General features: G+C 42.8%; 1 protein-coding gene across 1 annotated transcript in view; it reads left to right on the top strand.

Moving 5' to 3' along the window:
* Nucleotides 1–23,689, top strand: part of IPO11 (importin 11) — a 590,907-nt gene that overhangs the window by 56,024 nt on the left and 511,194 nt on the right. The window contains exons 3-4 of the mRNA XM_073680251.1: nucleotides 14,570–14,642; nucleotides 14,738–14,941. Coding sequence (XP_073536352.1) covers nucleotides 14,570–14,642; nucleotides 14,738–14,941 — 277 coding nt within the window. The remainder of the gene's footprint in view (nucleotides 1–14,569; nucleotides 14,643–14,737; nucleotides 14,942–23,689) is intronic.

Genomic DNA, 23,689 nt, shown 5'->3' with positions numbered 1-23,689 from the left:
AGTAGTGTGTGGTGTGTGTCCTCCACGTGCTTTTATGACCTCCCTACAATGCCTTGGCATGCTCCTGATGAGGCGGCGGATGTTCTTCTGAGGGATCTCCTACCAGACGTGGATTAATGCATCAGTCAACTCCTGGACAGTCTGTGGTGCAACGTGGTGTTTGTGGATGGTACGAGACATGATGTCTCAGATGTTCTCAATTGGATTCAGGTCTAGGGAACGGGCGGACCAGTCCATAGTATCAATGCCTTCATCATGCAGGAACTGCTGACACCCTTCAGCCACATGAGGCCTAGCATGGTCATAAATCAGAAAGAACCCAGGGTCCACTGCACCTGCATATGGTCTCACAATGGGTCTGAGATCTCATCCCAGTACCTAAAGGGAGTCATGGTACCTCTGGCTAGCACATGGAGGGCTGTGCTGCCCTCCAAAGAAATGCCTCCTCACACCATTACTGACCCACTGCCAAACCGGTCATGCTGAAAGATGTTGCAGGCAGCAGAACTTTCTCCACAGCATCTCCAGACTATCACGTCTGTCACGTGCTCAGTGTGAACCTGCTCTCATCCAGGAAGAGCACAGGGCGCCAATGTCGAATCTGCCAGTCGCCAATCGCCCTCCACATTGTTGGGCTTTAATTCTACACCCAATTGTGGACGTCGGGTCCTCATACCACCCTCATGGAGTCTGTTTCTGACAGTTTGATCAGACACATGGATGTTAGTGGCCTGCTGGAGGTCATTTTGCAGGGCTCTGGCACTGCTCCTCCTGTTACTCCTTGCAAAAAGGAGGAGGTAGCGGTCCAGCTGCTTGGTTGTTGCCATCCTGCGGCCTCCTCTTCGTCTCCTGCTATGCTGGCCTGTCTCCTGGTATCTGCTCCATGCTGTGAACACTGTGCTGACAGACACAACTACCCTTCTTGCCACAGCTCGCATTGATGTGCCCATCCTGGATGAGATACACTACCTGAGCAACTTCTGTGGATTGTACTGTAGACACCGCCTCATGCCACTGTATCTCTAGAGGTGAGAGCAATGGCAGAATGCAAAAGTGACCAAAACAGCCAAAAAGGGTGAGAATAGAGAAATGGTCTGTGGTCACCACCTGCAGAACCACTCCTTTATAGGGGATGTCTTGCTAATTGCCGATCATTTCTACCAGTTTTCTGTTCCATTTGCACAACAGCAGGAGAAATTGATTCACAATCAGTGTTGCTTCATAACTGGACAGGTAGATTTCACAGAAGTGTTATTGACTTGAAGTTACATTGTGTTGTTTAAGTGTTCCCTTTATTTTTTTGAGTATATTTTTTGTGTATATGTATGTGTATATAAAATATTGAATGAAATAGAGAAAATAGTGGCACTCACCGGACCTTTTAAAATCCGAAGTCATTATTTAACGACACTCTAAAATCGGCTGCAGGGAGGAAGAAAGCATGTCTGGAGGACGACGGCCGTTTTGCGCTAGCCTGTGCTTCAATGGACGTGAAACCTCCAGACAGGTGGTGCCGGGTGCTTTTGGTGAGCACCCGTTACCACCAGGTTGAATTGCTCAAGTCCAAGATTGGAATGGTTCAATACACATTGGTATTTGGTGCCAAATAGTTTCTCTATTTCAGAAAAATATATATACAGTACAGACCAAAAGTTTGGACACACCTTCTCATTTAAATATTTTTCTGTATTTTCATGACTTTGAAAATTGTACATTCACACTGAAGGCATCAAAACTATGAATTAACACATGTGGAATTACATACTTAAAAAAGTGTGAAACAACTGAAAATATGTCTTATATTCTAGGTTCTTCAAACTAGCCACCTTTTGCTTTGATGACTGCTTTGCACGCTCTTGGCATTCTCTTGATGAGCTTCAAGAGGTAGTCACCGGAAATGGTCTTCCAACAATCTTGAAGGAGTTCCCAGAGATGCTTAGCACTTGTTAGCCCTTTTGCCTTCACTCTGCGGTCCAGCTCACCCCAATCCATCTCGATTGGGTTCAGGTCTGGTGACTATGGAGGCCAGGTCATCTGGCGTAGCACCCCATCACTCTCCTTCTTGGTCAAATAGCCCTTAAACAGCCTGGAGGTGTGTTTGGGGTCATTGTCCTGTTGAAAAATAAATGATGGTCCAACTAAACGCAAACCAGATGGAATAGCATGCCGCTGCAAGATGCTGTGGTAGCCATGCTGGTTCAGTATGCCTTCAATTTTAAATAAATCCCCAACAATGTCACCAGCAAAGCCCCCCCACACCATCACACCTCCTCCTCCATGCTTCACCGTGGGAACCAGGCATGTAGAGTCCATCCATTCACCTTTTCTGCGTCGCACAAAGACACGGTGGTTGGAACCAAAGATCTCAAATTTGGACTCATCAGACCAAAGCACAGATTTCCACTGGTCTGATGTCCATTCCTTGTGTTCTTTAGCCCAAACAAGTCTCTTCTGCTTGTTGCCTGTCCTTAGCAGTGGTTTCCTAGCAGCTATTTTACCATAAAGGCCTGCTGCACAAAGTCTCCTCTTAACAGTTGTTGTAGAGATGTGTCTGCTGCTAGAACTCTGTGTGGCATTGACTTGGTCTCTAATATGAGCTGCTGTTAACCTGCGATTTCTGAGGCTGGTGACTCGGATAAACTTATCCTCAGAAGCAGAGGTGACTCTTGGTCTTCCTTTCCTGGGGCGGTCCTCATGTGACCCAGTTTCTTTGTAGCGCTTGATGGTTTTTGCAACTGCATTTGGGGACACTTTCAAAGTTTGCCCAATTTTTCGGACTGACTGACCTTCATTTCTTAAAGTAATGATGGCCACTCATTTTTCTTTACTTAGCTGCTTTTTTCTTTCCATAATACAAATTCTAACAGTCTATTCAGTAGGACTATCAGCTGTGTATCCACCTGACTTCTGCACAACACAAATGATGGTCCCAACCCCATTTATAAGGCAAGAAATCCCACTTATTAAACCTGACAGGGCACACCTGTAAGTAAAAACAATTTCCAGTGACTACCTCTTGAAGCTCATCAAGAGAATGCCAAGAGTGTGCAAAGTAGTCATCAAAGCAAAAGGTGGCTAGTTTGAAGAACCTAGAATATAAGACATATTTTCAGTTGTTTCACACTTTTTTGTTAAGTATATAATTCCACATGTGTTAATTCATAGTTTTGATGCCTTCAGTGTGAATGTACAATTTGCAAAGTCATGAAAATACAGAAAAATCTTTAAATGAGAAGGTGTGTCCAAACTTTTGGTCTGTACTGTATATCTTTACAATTCAAATATTTTTTTAAATTGCCTACCCCCCAAAAGGACACTAAGAAATAATACACTTTCTAATGTATAAATCAAAACCTTATAATAGCTTTATCAGTAAAATAAAAATATATAAAACCATTGGGGCTGCTGAAATGTGGAGAGGCTAAAACTTGGGGGGAAAAGACTAGTCATCAAGTCTCTTTCAGGCCTGGTCATTAAGGGGTTAACAGCATTTTAGGACTTGGCATGGAATCGGTTATTGGGATTTTTAATTAATTTAAATTTAATTAAAGGGGTTTTCTGGGAATATACTTTATCGACCTGTTCTTCCGATACCCACTGATATCACATCAGTGGTTTATCAGACCCCCACTGACGAGCAGGATGAAGGCTGTCCACCGAGAATTCCAATCCCTTATTGTGTATCCAGTCTCAGCCGCTCGTCCTAGTACTGCCGCTGTGCTCCATATATAAGGAATTCATATACATAGACTGTGTACATCACCCGGGAGAACAGAATCCCGTAGAGTTCTTCAACCTTTGATAGATACTGTTTCCAAGCATTGATGCCGGATAAACTAACTGTAATTGCTCATGTGCTGCTTTAATGAAAAGTTTGTGTCCATTGACAGTTCTCCAGCACAGACAGCGATGGGTTAAACTATTGGATTAAACCCTTGCTGAAGCTGTAAGAACCTGCAACACTTCAAGTTGTGTGCGTGGTATTAAGAGTACTAAAGAGTTTGGCCACTACTTTATTTTATTGATAGTCTACCTTTAGAATAAGTCATCAATATCTGATTGGTCGGGGTGCGACACCCGGCACCCCCGCCGATCAGTTCTTACCGGTGGCGGACGGACGTTCTCAGATCTTGCCGGAATGCAGCAGCTCTCGCAAAACTTTACTGGTCAAGGCCGGGTACTACCGATCTATCCCCCATTAATTTGGTTAGGGGGCTGGGTATTGCACCCACCACTTTCAGATATTCATGACATAGCCTAAGGATAGACCATCAATAAAACAAAGTAGTGGCCTGCCCCTTTAAAGGGAATTAGTCAGCGCAAAATGTCTGTTCAAACCAAGCACATACGCATGACCAAGCACTTCAGTGCACCTTCTCACCCACTTGTTTCCATCTTTCTCAGCCTTACTCTTACTTGATTGACAGCACTAATTGTACAGGAGTCCGAGATCAATGGAGAACAAGGGGGAAGGTGCACTGAACTTATCGGACACGACAAATGTGCATTGAGCACCTGTGCTTGGTTTGAACAGTCATTTTGTGCTGAGAGTCTTTCTTTAAGTGACTGTGTAGATAATGTAGCAATAGATGAACTTATAAAAGTCATGAAATATAAATCCTCCCTATAATTTTCTAATAGTCCCCGCTGGGTCTTAACATAGTTTTAGAACCAATTTGTGAGCCGCTTTGGGTCCCTATCGCCGGTATATTAATTTTACAGCAGCTGAGGTATTATATAACAAGGACATGGAACTGCAAAGTAATTTGTGGCCCCAGTCTTATTAGTTTTATGTGCTAGATAATGGAGGTTATGATCCTCTTTTATGTGAGGAAGAAAGTGCCGAAAACTATTCAGGGAGGGTTCATTTAAACAAAAATAACTCGAAAGGTTCTTCTTAATTTTCCCAGCGCTGTGTTCTCGGCTGACTCCCTTGTTAGGCACATAGTGGTAGCATTATTTATTACACCGGTAGCTTCTCACAGATTGACAGTGACCCACATCGAGCGTCAAGACGGCTATTGAAGAAAGTTGGCAAGTCATTAGACGTTAAGATAAGAAGGGAAGAAAAGAACGTTTGCAAAAGCCGAGATGTTTGATATGTCTGGACAGAAGCTCTAAAAGCCATCTGATGTAGTTGTCAATCCGGGTTCTTCTGATACTTCACAAAGTAAAGGAGAGTGAACAAGATGCTTCTGAACAGAAGCGAGATGCTCTTCCCTCTCTGGATTTTTAGCATCCCCCCCTTTCTTTCCTTCTGATGTCACGTCAGTTCTGTCTTGTTGATATGCTTACCTTGTCTTGAATTTGCAGTTCAAACAGTAGATTAGTTGCACTGGTCTCCTGTCCCATGTGTTCTGTCAGTATAGAAACTTCTCTTCGTGTCGTGATACATAATGATTTTTGTTTTCAATATTCACTAATTAAATAAATAAAAAACGAAAAAAAAAAAAAGAATGAGCCAGAGTATAAGTTGGTATGCATGCAACGTATAGGTGCGTGTTCACACTGGCCATTAAACTGACATAAGCTAAGATGGAAACGAAATGAGAAAATACTCTGCTATAAGTAAGTAAAAGGTAATGGTGCATATAAATAAAATAGGGTACTTAGTAAACCCTGTTTTTTATTAAAAAAAAAAGCATAAAAGTCATCCAACCACGACAAGGTGTACCCAAATCGGGACAGTCCTATGTGTATATTAGGTTTTCACTAATTGAATACATGGGGCGGAAGACATTGTTGCGTATATAGCTGTGTCTAGTCATAGGCTCACACTTCAGGGGAATCAGTAAGGTAAATATATAGGAAAGTTTGTTAGTTTAGTATTTTCCAAAAAATAGAAACTGCTTTTCCTATTTGCTTTCTCAATGTTCGTCTTGGGATGCATTAATGGCGTCTTTAAAAAATGGCTTGTTAATGAAGCTTTGTGGTGCTTCCATATAATGACGACAGCTAGGCGTTTTTATATCTCTCGCAGACGACTTGTCACTTGCAATGAATACGTAATTATTTTACATGGTATAAATGCCACGTTTCTCCTGAATTCCGCTGTGCTTTTCTTTTGTTTCTGCGTCTCTCTGTTCCTGAGCTATGGCCCTCCCTTCCCTGTATATAATTTTAGTCTAGTTAGTCAAGAGGATGACTGCCTTTGGGGGGCGCTCTATCTGGTGCTCTGCTTACATATTCATCTGTATGCTCTTATGACAGCTCACTAATCCTTCACTGACCTGCCTTCTATTTTACCTAGCCCCGCACTACTAGATGCATTATATAAAATAGGAGGCAGGTCAGTGAAGGATTAGTGTTAGCAGAACACCAGATAGAGCGCCCCCCACAGGCCACCCCGAAGCATGAGCATATCATTATATCCAAACTGAAAGCAAAGATTACACAAGACCCACAGGACGGATTTCATCAACCAAGGTATCATATTAATCAGTGTAATGTCGCCCACCTGACCGTGTATGTCATTTACTGACCACATTCCTTAAAGATCTGTAATCAAATTTCACAATACAAACTGCATAATTAAGTAGACATCTTAGTGTGGTGGGCCACTGGGGAGGCGCCAGATGTTGCAGAAGGGCCAGCTGGGGTGTGTAGTCTCACTGGCAGCAGATAATGATGTCACGGTAGCTGAAGTGGGTCGCTGGACCCCTCAATGCTTCCCTCATGTCCACAACAATTTCAAAAGCGGGAGGTGGCACTTGTGGATGGTATAGGACCCCCAGGGGGCACTCCTGTAGTGGTGGTATCTGGGTGCAGCTTTTGGAGTGACCGTGATGTTTGTACAATCTCAAGCAGCCAGACACCCAGGTGAACTTATAACCATAACAATTTTACTGAATGAGGTAAGAGGGTGCAGCCTCTGTCAGGATTTTTTCCTGAGCGTTTCTGCATCTCCCTGGCAGAAAAAAACGCATGCAGATTGTACATGCGGATTGTACATGCGTTTTTCCTGCCAGGGACATGCGGATGTGAAGCGTTCTTCGCTGACATTTCCGCATGCGGATTGACAAGCGCTTTCCAAGCAATTAGCATCACTTGGAAAGTGCTTGTGAAACTAGGTCACACTATATAAATCCATGCAACCGGCATGGATTTATATAGTGTGACCCGAGAGAGTGGTTAAAAATAAAAAAATAAACTAATACTTACCCTCCGATGGCCCCCGAGACTTGCTGCTCTCCTGTGCTGGCTGCCGTCAGATCGCGGTACTGAAAAGACCTGCCGTCACATGACTGTGACGTCAGCGCAGGTCCTTCAGTCCTGCACGATCCTGGGGCCGTCGGAAGGTGAATATAATCTTTATTTTTTATTTTATTCTTTTTTAATGGTACCTGGGTGTGGATGAGGCTCTCCTCTCCTCCACACCCGGGTACCATCCGCACATTAGAACGCGCCAATTGCGCAAGTACAGATGCAGTCTTGCGGAATTGGCGCTTTCTAATGCAAGTCAATGGCGGCGAAAACGCAGCGCTTCCGCCAAATTAATGGACATGCTGCGGATTTTTGAGCGCAGCATAAACGCTGCGGAAAAATACGCAGCATGGGCATTGAAAGTGCGGAATTGCATTGGAGACCATGGGGAAGGTTTACCAAGCTTTTCCCAAGCGTTTACGCTGCGGAAATTCCGCAGCGTAAACACTTGAAAAACGCATCATGGGCACACAGCTTTACAGGAAAAGTTCACTGTATATTGTGCATACAGAAGTTATGGTTCTCTCCTCATGAGACAAGCATTGTTATTGTCCAGGGCGGCTGGAGCAGAGTTCTCTTCACTTGTTAGTACAGGAAATGCTATGCACAGTCCAGGAAATATTAACCCCTCACTGGCCTGGGGCGTATTAGTACGCCCCAGGCCATCAACCCCGGTTCATGGCCTGGGGCGTACTAATCTCTGACAGCGGCATTTAACATCGCAGCGCAGGAAGCGCGACGTTAGCCCCGCCCATTGGTGACCTCACGGGTCACTGATGGTTGGGCTTGACAACCCTGGGTCTGCAGCGGACTCAAGCGGTTGTCATGAGCTGATCGCTATGAGCACCACCTAGTGGTCGGCGCTCATAGCACAGAACCATTTCTGCTACATAGAGGTGATCTGCTGATCATCTGTATGTAGCAGAGGCGATCAGACAAGTGCTGCTTCTAGTCTCCTATGGAGACTATAGAAGCATGCAAAAAGTTAAAAAGAAATGTTTTTAAAAATATTAAAAAAATATATAAAAGTTTAAATCACCCCCCTTTTGCCCCATAATAAAAGAAGAAACCCCACATACACATATTTGGTACCGCTGCGTTCAGAATCGCCCAATCTATCAAAATGAAAAAATAATTAATCCGATCGGTAAACGGCGTAACGAGAAAAAAAAATCCAAACGCCAGAAATACTTTATTTTGGTCGCCGCAACATTGCAATAAAATGCAATAACGGGCGATCAAAACATCGGATCTACCCCAAAATGGTATGAATAAAAACATCAGCCCGGCGCGCAAAAAATAAGCCCTCACCCGGCCTCAGATCCCGAGCTACGGGTCTCGGAAAATGGCACCATTTTTTTTAAATTTTTTTTTTTATCAAACTTTGGATTTTTTTTCACCACTTAAATAAAAAAGAACCTATACATGTTTGGTGTCTACGAACTCTTAATGACCTGGAGAATAAGAATGGCAGGTCAGTTTTAGCATTCAGTGAACGTGGAAAGAAAAAAAAAAAAAAAAACAACTGGAATTGCATTTTTTTTTGCAATTTCACTGCACTTGGAATTTTTTTCCCGTTTTCCAGTACACGATATGGTAAAACTAGTAATGGCGTTTAAAAGTACAACTCGTCCTGCAAAAAATAAGCCCTTGCACGGCCATATTGACCAAAAAATAAAAACGCTATGGCTCTGGGAACAAGGGGAGCAAATAGCGAAAATGCAAAAACGGAAAATGCCAAGGTCGCGAAGGGGTTAAACTGATGGAGGGACCTTCACAGATTGGCTCTCTGTGGAAACACACTAAAGTGTGGATGTACTCACAGTTTTTATGCCACTGTTCCCTCTTGCAGGGGGGTAGGTTTAAGCAAAGTCTCATTTCAAGTCAACTGTCTCATTTAGCAGCAGTAGAACGGGTATCGGGATGCCACATTAGACCTAGTGAGGCTGGAATATTCACTTGAAAATCCATATCAGAATGGCTGTATAATCTAGATATAAAATGAGATGCCTACTTTTGTATCTTTACAAACAAAATTCCCAAATGTTAAAATCAGGTGTTTCGATTACTTGCAAATGCGATCCTTTCTAGCAGCACACAATCCTAACGTCAATTCATTCTCAAACTACACCTTCTTTGAAAACATGTTCCTTCAGTATAGTGGTCCGACTCACGCTATCTCTGTGATATATGAGGGATTGGGCAGAGTGGAGGCAACGGAGAAACTGGCATTTCAGCGAGCATGGGAGAGGGATTTGGGGGTTAGTTTGTCCCCTCTTGAGTGGGCAAAAGGGTTCCTCTTCACACATAAGCTCACTAATGCTAGAACTGCACAAGAGAAGAACTATAAAATACTTCCACCATGGTATCTCTACCCATCCAAACTACATGCAATGTTCCCTACAGTTTCAGAAACATGTTGGAGATGTGAAAGTGAAGTTGGTTCTATGATTCATATCTGCTGGGAGTGTTCTAAAATTAAACCATTTGGGAGAAGGTATTTGACAATTACCAACGTAACACAGGAAACAGAGTATTGGAGTCTCCTCAAATAGCCCTTCTGTCAATCCTCCCTTCCTCAATAGGTGTACAAAAGAAGGATTTACTTCGATTTTGCTTAAGGCTATGTGCCCACGATGCAGAAATGCTCCGGATTTTTCCTGAGCGTTTCTGCGTCTCCCTGGCAGAAAAAACACATGCGGATTGTACATGCGGATTGTACATGCGGATTGTACATGCGGATTGTACATGCGTTTTTCCTGCCAGGGACATGCGGATGTGAAGCGTTCTTCACATGCATTTCCGCATGCGGGTTTTCAAGCGCTTTCCAAGCGATTTTAGCATCACTTGAAAGTGCTTGTCAACTTGGTCACACTATATAAATCCATGCAAACGGCATGGATTTATATAGTGTGACCCGGGAGAATGTCAAAAAATAAAAAATAAATCTATACTTACCTTCCGATGGCCCCCGGTGTCCTGCTTCGCTTGGTGCTGACTGCCGGCAGATCGCGTTACACTGAAGGACCTGCCGATGTCAGCGTCGCGTGACCCATCACATGACTATGACGTCAGCGCAGGTCCTTCAGTCCATCACGATCTGTCGGCAAGGGAGGAGGAGCGCATCGGGGGCCGCCAGAAGGTAAGTATCATATTTATTTTTTATTTTATTCTTTTTTTTTTTTTTTTTGTACAGTTTCTATGGTACCCGGGTCCGGAGGAGAGTCTCCTCTCCTCTACACCCGGGTACCATCCGCACATTGAACACATGCATTCTGCATGTCCTTATCTAGTGAAGCGGGATACACGCGTTCTAATGCAAGTCAATGGCGGCGAAAATGCAGCACTTCCACAAAATAATTGGTATTGCTGCTTTTTTTTCCGCAATGATAATCTGCAGCGGAAATTCCCGCAGCATGTGCACAGCACATGCGGATTATTATTGGGGAACATGGCAGACCTTCTACCAAGCGTTTTTTTAAGCGTTTATACAGCGTATTTGCCGCTGCGGAAACGCTTAAAAAACGCATCGTGGGCACACAGCCTAACAGCGGCACGGACAGTAATTCCACGGTTTTGGAAACTTAACAACCCCCCTAACATACTAGATTGGTACAAGGAAATGGTGAATCTATGTAGAATGGAAGAACTGTCTGCAGAATGTAATGGAACCAGTGATACATTTAGAAGGTTTGGAGCAGATGGATTCTGTTCCAGGACTCTTCTGATTTTCATAACCTGTTCTAATAGTTTCAACAGATTTATGTGATTGGGTTCATAATTAGTCACACAGGCATAAGGGTCTCCCCTCTCTCAACCCTCTGTCTTTTCTTTTCTTCTCTTCTCTCTTTTCTTCCTCATTTTCTTTTTTATTCTTATATGGGCTTTTCAGATACAATATAGAAATTGCCTCAACATATGATCCTCTTATAGGCGGATATCTTATAAACATTATATTGTTCAATACACTACCATTTGAAAAAAGTGACCCCATTTGAACTTTTAACATTTTTTTATATGTCTATTATGTTATATTTTCTTCAAAGTTGAATACAATACAATATATTTTTCTTGATCTGCAAAATGTAAAATTATTAATAATTAATGCTTAATTGATTTTAATAAAACAGATTGAACATATATATAAAATTAGCATTTTATGAGTCTAACCAAAATGAGAGTTTAGGAGTAGTGCAAGTGTATTCAGTCTCAGTCCACCCAGCCTTATTGACAGCTGCCACTTGTTCTCAGCAGTGTAAGGTCTCAGTAGCAGCATGGAGGAAGGACACTGAGGAGTGGTCTGTCAGGCTAGGTGGGTGGAGATTCAGCAGCAGGGAGGAAAGACACTGCATAGTGGTCAGACTAGATGGGTGGAGATTCCTCAGCAGGGAAGGACACTGAGAATTGATCAGGCTAGGTGGGCGGAGATTCACCCGCAGGGAGGAGGGACACTGAGGAGCGCTCAGGCTAGGTGGGCAGAGATTCACCCGCAGGGAGGAGGGACACTGAGGAGCGCTCAGGCTAGGTGGGTAGAGATTCAGCACCAGGGAGGGAGGGACACTGAGGAGCGCTCAGGCTAGGTGGGCGGAGATTCACCCGCAGGGAGGAGGGACACTGAGGAGTGCTCAGTCTAGGTGGGTGGAGATTCAGCAGCAGGGAGGAGGGACACTGAGGAGTGCTCAGTCTAGGTGGGTGGAGATTCAGCAGCAGGGAGGACTGATACTGAGCAGTCAGGCTAGGTGGGAGGAGATTCAGCAGCAGGGAGGAGGGACTCTGAGGAGTGCTCAGTCTAGGTGGGTGGAGATTCAGCAGCAGGGAGAAGGGACACTGAGGAGTGCTCAGTCTAGGTGGGTGGAGATTCAGCAGCAGGGAGGAGTGATACTGAGCAGTCAGGCTAGGTGGGAGGAGATTCAGCAGCAGGGAGGGGAGACTCTGAGGAGATGTCAGTTGTGCTGGTATGGTATTAGTTTAAACTTTCAAAAATAATTATATAGATTATACAACCATCTTGATATTGATCTACAAAGTAGGTACAACGGCCTAATCAAGTGTCTTTAATAATATATGCAGATTGTATTACAGTGATCTGTGGTTATTGGTACCTGATGCTTTAACCTGCCCTTGTGTCGCTAACTATGACGGCCTGCTTTCTGTAGAAGCAATTGTGATCCTGTTTTCTGAGACTTTTTTTTTCTACGAATACATGACTCTTTCCTATTAAATAAAGTTTAAACCTTTAGCATTGAAATTCACTGGCAGGCCAACTTTATAATTACAGCTATAAATTTCAAGTGTTGCCCTTAGCGCTAAATTGGACCTGAGCGAATAATATCCATTTTACTGTCACAGTCAAATTGATCGTCATTTTTCGTGCTAAGATATTTTATTCAGTCAGAAAAGTATTTTTCTACTCAGGATTGTCTTAAAGATTTTTCTTCAGCTTTTTGCTTCCAGACCTTTCTGTACCGATATATATTCATTAACTGTAACAAGGAGGCTCTGGTGTGCCGTTATCATGGCATGATGCCATTCCTCATCCATTCTGCTCACTGGTGCCGGCTCTTATGGTGATTTTCTGGGTCTTCTATCCAAACTACCATACACATCTGTAACATAATTTAATTTATTGATTAAGCAACTGTCCCTTCCTGAGACCATTGTTTAATGAAATTTTATTTTGTAATGAGTTTTCCTCGTCGTACTTCTGCCTTAAAGAGGTTTTCCAAAACTAAAATATTGATGGTCTATTCTAAATTTTTATGTAGGTTCTGTTTCTCGGCTCCCTGACATTTGGGACCCTGGTGCCCAAATGGTGCTTGGCTGCAGTGACATGTACAGTTGCATATAAGATTGTCATTACATCTGGATAACCATTAAAGAGACCACAGCCCCTCATTCTAAAGATTGACAGGGGTCCTAAGGGTAAACCATCAATGTTTCAGTCTATTTCAACAGCTATTCTGTGCTGACAAAGTACAGGCGCTAGGTGCACCCATGGTGTGGCCAAACATTTAAGAGCACCTTCCCACCTACTTGTTTTCCCCTATCTCACACCCCCTTCTTTGATTGACAGCTCTGGCTTCATAGAGCCAGAAGAAGGTGGAGATAGATAAAAGACAAGTAGGTGGGAAGGTGCACTTATATGTTTGGCCACACCAAGGGTGCACTGAGCGCATGTTGCTTGGTTTGAACAGTCGTTCTGTGCTGACAAAGTCCATTTAAAAGCATAAAAAGAACAATGGTTTGCCATTGTGTGGCATGATACCTTTATGTTATGGTTATCATCTACCCCCATTCTTTGGCATTTTCTTAGTCGTTCGGTCTCTTTCTGTTTTATTTTTTTGTGTTTTATATCATTGATTACTCACTTTATGGTGTCATTTTATTTCTTTATTTTTCCAGCTTCACTACAAATGTATGTCTATTCAGGTAAATCATTTGTACAGCTGTAAAACTGACTTTTCTTATGAGGCTCATAAAAAAAAAAAAAAAAAACTTTGGTCTACCTAAAATGAAATATCCTTCTCTGCGTAGCCTGATTGAACGATATTCTTGTACCAGTCGCAGGTCTGGGCAATTCCACCTCGGTCGTGCCGCACACTACTAAGCCTGATGTGTATGCACGTCATCAGTGATGTGTCTGAAGGGGTCGGCTGACCACTCATTTTCGTAGCTAAGTTGGCCACAGAAGGGCGAAATGAGACAGTACATTAAACCTCTTCGCAAACAACACTGAAGATGGTAAGATGGACAATCACGAGACTGGGACCTGAACAGCCTTCAATGATTTTTTTGTACAAAATCCCATTAAGTGGGCTATCTCAATTTGATAAATGGGTAAAATTGCTAAGTTGTTTAAAATCCTCTCTGAGGGATTTTTAATCTTATCGTTTACTATTCGTTGCCTAGTTACCGGCCACCTCTGCAGTCTGTCAGTGGTAGCCAGTCTCTGATGCATGGAGCGCAGCTTTTACAAGCTCTGTGTTATACAGCTTAAAATTCTTTCTCTTAAGATAGGCAAATCGCCGAATCCAAGCTCCGTGTACCTGCGATCCTTCGATGCTGCCTTACATGGGAAGATGCACCGTTTTGACCAGTGCCTCAACCGTGCCGCCGGACCGATTGTCAATCATCAGGAGCGCACCGCCCTCTGACTAGCAGGAAGCCAGGACGCCGGGGAAGACTGAATTTAGAATAATAGTTTAGTGACCATTTTGACTGGAAATGTAGTTCTCTGACTTCCGCACAGCACTATATATGTTGATATTATGGCATTATTGGCATAACTCATTAATTCCAACAGCATCGCTTTCATGTCCTGCAACTCAATTTTTTGGTTATATGTTTTTTTCTTTTTCTTTAACAGCGCACTTTCAGAAGCTGAGAAATCGACATTACGCGTAGGACTCATTACCAACTTCAATGAGCCAGTAAATCAGGTTAGTGTGCTGTGATACTGATGAATAGCTCGGAGCCTTGTATCTGGATCCCGATGGAATAGGATTTTCCATGTTTTGCCTTGTCTGTCTTCTAGATTGCCACCCAGATTGCGGTTTTGATCGCTAAGGTCGCACGACTGGACTGTCCGAAGCAGTGGCCGGAGCTGATCCCCACTCTGATTGAATCAGTAAAGGTCCAGGATGATCTGAGACAGCACCGCGCGCTCCTCACCTTTTATCACGTGACCAAGACCTTGTCTTCTAAGAGACTCGCTGCAGACAGGAAGCTTTTCCAAGATGTAAGTATACGCAGTGAGACTCCGACAGGTAATGGTCATACTTGTTGAGTGTGAGTGTTAGATCAGTGTCGTTTCTTGGGTACAATGAGTGTTAAAATCTATACCCGTCCTCATCAGTTCCTTTTACTACAAGTGGACTGACCTAAGACCGAAACAAACTAAGGAATTATTGAGTAAACGTTAGGGTATTGGAAGAGATGATATAAAAAACAAAAGTTTCCTGTCTTCAACCCATAAAGAGACACTTCAGAAAAAGCTAGAATATGCTGTGCCTGTTGTGTAAAGGCCCCCATACACATTAGACTAAAGACTGACGAACCCTCCAGTATTGGTGGGATCGCCGAGTCTTATGTTGTATCGGGACCTCGCAACTGTTTTCAAAGATGATGTTAGAGGAAAGAAGGCTGCCATGTGAACGGTCTGCTGAATTATCTTCCAATGATGGCAATGTCGGCATTCATTGAGGGCCCCTGCCAGACTTCTGAGGGGGCTTATACTGCTGAGCACAAAAGGATAAGCAGTTCAAAATCAGACGTGCCTGGATCCTTATCTCCATCGACATCACCTGTCTAGGGATCATTAGGTTGCCCCCATACACTTTAGACTGTTGGCCAAGCCCGCCAATATTTGCTAGTTTATCCGACGTCAGTATAATGCAGGAGTTGGCAGTTCATTTTCCCAAAAGGCCACATGAGACACAGTGACTGTTCTGGAGGGCCTAATCAATAGGGTGGAATTAATTCTTCTCAATATTAATATTAACTACATCACTTAATACTGAGCAGAATGAAGTCTGCTAATACATGTTACCATAGGTCTTATTGTAATGTGTACTCTTAACACTAGCAGCGAAACAAAGCCATATAATTTACTGCTTTTTATAAAGTTCATAAATCATATGCTCCTGTTATTCAGCCCTTGTACCTTGATCAACAGCTCCCCCACACAGTATGATGTCCCCACAGCCCCCACACACAGTTTGATGTCCCCACAGCTCCCCCACTAAGTATGATGTACCCACAGCCCCCACACACAGTATGATGTCGCCACACACAGTATGATGTCCCCACACACATTATGATGTCCCCACACAAAGTATGATGTCCCCACACACATTATGATGTCCCCACACACAGTATGATGTCCCCATACACAGTATGATGCCCCCACAGCTCACCAAAATAGTATGATGGCATCCACACTCAGAATGACGGCCCCACGGCTCACCACACAGTGTGATGAATATCACAGCCCCCCACACACATAATGATGTTCTTAACAGCCCCCAACACATGGTATGATGGCCTTCACAGCCCCCCACACATGGTATGATGGCCTTCACAGCCCCCCACACATGGTATGATGGCCTTCACAGCCCCCCACGCATGGTATGATGGCCTTCACAGCCCCCCACGCATGGTATGAAAAATCTGAAGTCGATGATCTAGATGTGTGCCCCAATACTTCTGTCCATATAGTTTAGATTTCAGTATCTGCTAACCTGGATGAGCTGTACAATGAACAGACAACTCTGATGCTCATGTTGGGGAGATTTCTCGCCACTTCGGTGTCTCCAGGGTATACAATCTAAAGAGCAGAAATGGAGATTCCAGTGGGTGCTGCCAATCACCCGCCTGTTTGATAAAAAGACTTCTGTCGCTTGTAGATTGATCTGAAACCTTCAGATACATAAGGACTTCCTAAATGAAGGGTTAGATATACAGTACAGACCAAAAGTTCGGACACACCTTCTCATTTAAAGATTTTTCTGTATTTTCATAACTCTGAAAATTGTACATTCACACTGAAGGCATCAAAACTATGAATTAACACATGTGGAATTATATACTTAACAAAAAAGTGTGAAACAACTGAAAATATGTCTTATATTCTAGGTTCTTCAAAGTAGCCACCTTTTGCTTTGATGACTGCTTTGCACACTCTTGGCATTCTCTTGATGAGCTTCAAGAGGTCGTCACCAGAAATGGTCTTCCAACAATCTTGAAGGAGTTCCCAGAGATGCTTAGCACTTGTTGGCCTTTTTGCCTTCACTCTGTGGTCCAGCTCACCCCTAACCATCTCGATTGGGTTCAGGTCTGGTGACTGTGGAGGCCAGGTCATCTGGCGTAGCACCCCATCACTCTCCTTCTTGGTCAAATACCCCTTACACAGTCTGGAGGTGTGTTTGGGGTCATTGTCCTGTTGAAAAATAAATGATGGTCCAACTAAATGCAAACCGGATGGAACCTAATGCCACTGCAAGATGTTGTGGTAGCCATGCTGGTTCAGTATGCCTTCAATTTTGAATAAATCCCCAACAGTGTCACCAGCAAAGGACCCCCACACCATCACACCTCCTCCTCCATACTTCACGGTGGGAACCATGCATGTAGAGTCCATCCGTTCACCTTTTCTGCGTAGCACAAAGACACGGTGGTTGGAACCAAATATCTCAAATTTGGACTCATCAGACCAAAGCACAAATTTCCACTGATCTAATGTCCATTCCTTGTGTTCTTTAGCCCAAACAAGTCTCTTCTGCTTGTTGCCTGTCCTTAGCAGTGGTTTCCCAGCAGCTATTTTACCATGAAGGCCTGCTGCACAAAGTCTCCTCTTAACAGTTGTTATAGAAATGTGTCTGCTGCTAGAACTCTGTGTGGCATTGACCTGGTCTCTAATCTGAGCTGCTGTTAACCTGCGATTTCTGAGGCTGATGGCTCGGATAAACTTATCCTCAGAAGCAGAGGTGACTCTTGGTCTTCCTTTCCTGGGGCGGTCCTCATGTAAACCAGTTTCTTTGTAGCTCTTGATGGTTTTTGCAACTGCACTTGGGGACACTTTCAAAGTTTTCCCAATTTTTCTAACTGACTGACCTTCATTTCTTAAAGTAATGATGTCTACTCTTTTTTCTTTACTTAGCTGCTTTTTTCTTGCCATAATACAAATTCTAACATATTCAGTAGGACTATCAGCTGTGTATCCACCAGACTTCTGCACAACACAACTGATGGTCCCAGCCCCATTTATAAGGCAAGAAATCCCACTTATTAAACCTGACAGGGCACACCTGTGAAGTGAAAACCATTTCCGGTGACTACCTCTTGAAGCTCATCAAGAGAATGCCAAGAGTGTGCAAAGCAGTCATCAAAGCAAAAGGTGGCTACTTTGAAGAACCTAGAATATGACATATTTTCAGTTGTTTCACACTTTTTTGTTAAGTATATAATTCCACATGTGTTAATTCATAGTTTTGATGCCTTCAGTGTGAATGTACAATTTTCATAGTCATGAAAATACAGAAAAATCTTTAAATGAGAAGGTGTGTCCAAACTTTTGGTCTGTACTGTACCCCATAATGTATTGTACATTGCCCCAATACTACTCCAAATTACCCATTGTCTGGTCATTGATGAGCGGTCAGCTGATTCCTATAGGCAGCAGGACATCATGGATTACTAGCAAAACTGTCTTAACCCCCAAGCCTTGGGGTTATGTTTCTTTTTTTTTTAAAGGGTCTTTTTTGTGGTCCTGGGTGCCAGGTTTGTCCCCTATCAGGCCTGTATCGATGTTGTGTGCTACTTGTATACTTCTCTATGTATGGCTGTATAATGTTATCACATTTCGTAATTTTGTCTCAATAACAAATCTGATTATGGAGGCGTCTTATTGTTTGTTTTTTACCTAAAAGGCTGGTCAGTGACTTCCTTTACTGCCATCAGTTCTGTGATATATGTATACTTGCGAGCAATCACAGGTTTTTGGAAACCTCTAAAGGGATGGTGGGTTTTAGCCGAATCATTCCCAAATGTGGCAGTTCTGGGAGGTTTCGCGGCTTTGTCAGGAGTTTCTCTAGGTGGGTCCTAAATTTAGTATTGTAAATGTTGGTATTGATGAATTGGTGCCCAGCTTTAAGGCGTAGTAATATTATTAATGTTTGTATTGCTGACATATATTCTGCAGTCTTATAGCCACATTCATATTTAATGTCTTTCTCAGGGGAGGCTGTCGTGTCTTTCAGCGTATTCCTTGTAGCCCGCTCACCACCACCCTTAGCTGAATCACATTTTTTTTCTTTAATTTACTTACAACTATTTACAGTTTATCACATAAAAATGACTGTGAACGGCTCGTCGTTCCCAGCGATTGCTCGAAGCTCATTTTCAAGAGCTCCTCAAGGATGTGAAACGGCTTCCGATTTATTTGTGGAAAGAAGCCGAGTTGAGTGGGGATTTCACAGGTCAGTGTCCTCCACATGTGTGGAAGTGTGATAAAATAATAAACATCTTCTCAAGAGTCTCCGGAAAGAAATATCTTCACAGACGACACATGTTTTCACCGCCTTCCTTGAGCAGAATTTCATTTTACTATTCGTACTGGGTTCTGGAATAATTAGTGGTGATGCCTCTGTCTATGGGAATGTGTTTAAAGGGACCTTGTCACCTGATTCAGGCCGCCCAAACCGCGAGCAGCATGGATCAGAGCCCGGCTCATGGTTGCACACATTTGTATTTCTTGTTGAAACGCTCTGATGTTTCAGGGAAAATCTACTTTAAAAATCCGCCCTGAGACCATATCCACAAATGAGACTAGTCTGATACTCCTCACAACCAGCGCTGCTAGAAGTGATCAACAGGTCTCACGCTATGGGATCCTTGTGCCAAACCAGGCCTCATCTGAACTGAGGAAGTGAAAGGACAACCAGGCGTAACTCCTGATTAAAACCTTGGCTTGCCATATAGAGAAGTGAGACACAAGGGTTGGAGTCGATATTTAGGTAAACCTTGACGTGGTTGGATAACTTTTGTGCTTTTTGGTCAAAAAAATGTTACCCAACCCATCTCCAAGATCCTATCCCAATATGTAGTAGGTGTAATAATAATAATGTTAGCAAATACTTCCATTTAGAAATGTAGTACAGTTCTTCTGATTCGCTATGTTGTTTACCCCATGTGCAGAGCATTCCAGTAGCTTAGGTATCCATGGTTATGACCACTCATACAGTAACAGTTAGCTAGCTAGTTGCTAGTGGTTAGTGGTTGTAACTATAGATACTTAAGTTACTGCAGTACCCTGCACATGAGGAAATAGACATAGCGAATCAGAAGAACTATACTACATTTCTAATTAAATTTCTAATATTATTATTATTATTACACCAACTACATATTGGGATCTTGGAGATGGGAATACCCCTTTAAAGTATATTTTCACCAGATCTTTTCAAACAGCTAGGTTCTGAATCATGCGGCCCACGGTTTGAGCAGCATGAATCAGGGGACAGGTTGTCCTTAATGAATCTACAGGATAATGTGGTCTGTAGAGCCGGTAAATTTTGTGTTACGACCCCATAATATCTAACGGCTTGCCTGATCCTACCTACAGCACATTGATAGTATCAGTTTGCTGTCTGTCATTAACATTGTAATGTTTAGAAGGAGGTTTTTTTTTAGCACGTGAAAAACTCTGATGTAAAAACTGACACACTGACCAAACACTGATGAAAATCATCTAAAACATTAATGAAACTCGAAACATTTTTGTGCGTAAGAAAATCTCGGATGTTTGAATGAGGCTTTATGCTGACGTCTGAATGAGGCTTTATGCTGACGTCTGAATGAGGCTTTATGCTGACGTCTGAATGAGGCTTTATGCTGACGTCTGAATGAGGCTTTATGCCGACGTCTGAATGAGGCTTTATGCTGACGTCTGAATGAGGCTTTATGCTGATGTCTGAATGAGGCTTTATACTGAAATCTCAAAGCTATCTAATTAAACTCATTAACTGTAGTAAAAGGGGTTATGCAGGACTTTAAATGTTTTTTTTCCTTACAGCTGGGAATATGCTAAAACAAACAAGTAACGGCCCTTTCTCACTGCGCTCTTCCCCACATTCAGTGGCCCCGTTGGGGTTTGTCCGAACCCCACGCAAAATGGGATTCAGGTGTATGCGCCAATGGGCCATAGACTATAATAATGCAGACGGAGTCACTTTGTGCTCGGTCGTACATCATTTTCGGTTGTTTTTCCTACTGGAGACTGACACCAAGACCTAGTAGTCTATTATACAATCGAAAATGATGCACGCCCGAGCACACGGTGACTCCATCTGCATAACTGTAGTCAGCGCCGTCGGCGCATACCCCTGAATCCCGGTTTGCGGGGGGGGGGTGTTTACTTTTCTTTTGTATTTCTTTCATTAAAACCCTTACACTTCTCCCTCTCATCTTGCACAGATAAGTTTCTATCTTCATTTAGGAATCACACAAAGCAGACTAAATTATTATTGCAGAATTACTTTTTTCATACTTTATTTTCTGGTGTTTTTTTTTATAATCTAAAAGCATGATAACTTTTTTTTAGTATTATCTTCTTCTACTACGATGCTCGCTGCACACTAGGGTCAGTGATGAAGTAAAAAGAAAGCCTCCTTTTTGGTCATATTTTCCTGATCTCACATTCGGTGTAATCCTTCTCAGGAATGTTCCTTAATAACACTGCTCTTGCCGGTTTTAATTGGCCTGATTTGCATGTAATTAAGGAAGCGGGGTAAACACTTATTAGCACCCCACTGTATATGACGCCATTTCTTTCTGTCTGTTCCTCTCTATGTGCGGCGTACTTCTGCCGCCGCCGCTGTGAAGTCGTGCTGTATAAGCTCTGGGCATATTCCTATTTACTCATTTTGTGCATCCTTCTGCTGAAGACATCACTCCCAATATTCCCACAAGCAGCCGTATTGTTTTCTTGCTTTGCCGCCCACTTGTTTGGCATCTGCTGTCATTTTGTGCCTCATGAAGGTTTGCACTGTTTGCTTAGTGCATTTTTAATATGAATTTCTGCATCCAGCACAGAAAGTAAAATACATTGTAAGTCATATTGTCACACAAAATATAAATGATGTCCAAAATTGGGCCTATATGTCAACCTCAGTATTACTTATGATCCTGCCACGCAGAACGGAGTGATCATTTGCTTAGCCGTCTGCACATGTTCCAGCAGTTAAAGGGGTATTCCCATCTCTAAGATCCTATCCCAATATGTAGTTGGTGTAATGATAATAATGTTAGCAACTACCTCCAATTAGAAATGTAGTATAGTTCTTCTCATTAGCTACAACACTTACCCATGTGCAGAGCATTGCAGTAGCTTAGATATCCATGGTTACGACCATTAATAGCTAACTATCACTATATGAAGGGTCGTAACAATGGATACCTCAGCTACTTCAATGCCTTGCACATAGAGTAAGTGACATAGCGAATCAGAAGAACTATACTACATTTCTAATTGGAGGTATCTGATAATATTATTATTGTTACACCTACTACTTATTGGGTTAGGATCTTAGAGATGGGACTAACACTTTAGTGATCCTGACTTTATGGTGTCAGCTTGCCAAGTCACAGGTGTTTTTCTCTTTTACTCCATGCCTCCCTCTTCTTCTTTCTCCCCTTTCCATAGAGTTCAATAGGCAGCTGTAATCTGATCCCTAAGTGACCTGGCCATTGGCTTGGCTTGATCAAGATGAATTTTATCTGAATACACTAGTTAGGTTTGGCCTCAATTTACGGCTTTTGTACAAGATTATACTGAGACAAAATTTAGTAGTAATGTTACATCCTTAACGAAGTCCCCTATCATAGTATTGTATGTACTGTGTGAGCCACCTCTAGTATTGCTGATCTTCTTTACCAAAGTCAATGGGACTGGACAATTGCATCTGGGTATTCAGATCAGTGTCAAAGCCTCTATATGAAGGCTGATATTCTCCTTTAAAAGGAGTTGTCAGCCTAGAATGACTGTTCAAACCAAGTACAGGCGCTCGGTGCACCCTTGGTGTGGCCAAACATTTAAGTGCATTTTCCCACTTACTTGTTTTCCGTTTATCTCCACCACACTTATTTGGTTGACAACTCTGGCTTTATAGAGTCCCGATAAAGGGGAAGATAGGTGAAAAACAAGTAGGTGGGAAGGTGCACTTAACGGTTTGCCAACACCAAGGGTGCACAGAGCACCTATGCTTAGTTTGAACAGTCATTCTGTGCTGAAACTGATCTCGGTATGAAAACCCACTGTGAAAAATCACTGCACCATATCACAAGTGCCATTTTCTTTCATTGATTCATTCATGCTTACAATGTGTTTGTGCGTTCAAAACCACACACCTCTTGTAAATAAGTCACTTTACCGAGGATCTGTCACCAGATTCACAATACAAACTGCATACATTTCTAAATACATCTCCACTCGCCGCACCTGATTGGCAGCTCCTCAGTGTCCCTCCTCCCTGCTGCCGCTGAAATCTCATTCTCCTTGGAATAAGATGGTGCTACCCCTTTAAAAGGGTTGTGCCAAGTATATAAGTCATCTGCCATTGACAAAATGGGGTATAAATTCCTTATTGCAGGTGGCCGTGATCCCGAGGACCGGGCTTTGCAGTGCCCCATGTGAATGGAACGGATATCAAGCAGGCTCACCTCCACTCTACTCATTCTCTGTGGGTCTGTCTGGAATTGCAGAGTACTGTACTTGGCTTTTTCCAGCAGTCCCATGGAAATGAATCTGGATATTCCTGTGAAGCTCAGCTACAGGCTAACCTTTTTAGGAGACCGCAACTTTCCCTATAAACTGCAATACTGTAATATTGGTGTGTAAAGTATAAGCGGTAAGATGATCTCCGGTTCTAGGGGACAAAAAAATAAAGTAAAGAAAAATGAATTTTTTTTAAATCTATATATAAAAAAATTG

Source organism: Phyllobates terribilis, unplaced genomic scaffold, assembly GCF_046119375.1.
Source record: "Phyllobates terribilis strain yellow unplaced genomic scaffold, ASM4611937v1 Scaffold_1__5_contigs__length_1240528914, whole genome shotgun sequence".
Classification (NCBI taxonomy): Eukaryota; Metazoa; Chordata; class Amphibia; order Anura; family Dendrobatidae; genus Phyllobates; species Phyllobates terribilis.
Note: the sequence above shows the minus strand (reverse complement) of the source record. Positions and strands in the feature narration are given on the sequence as shown.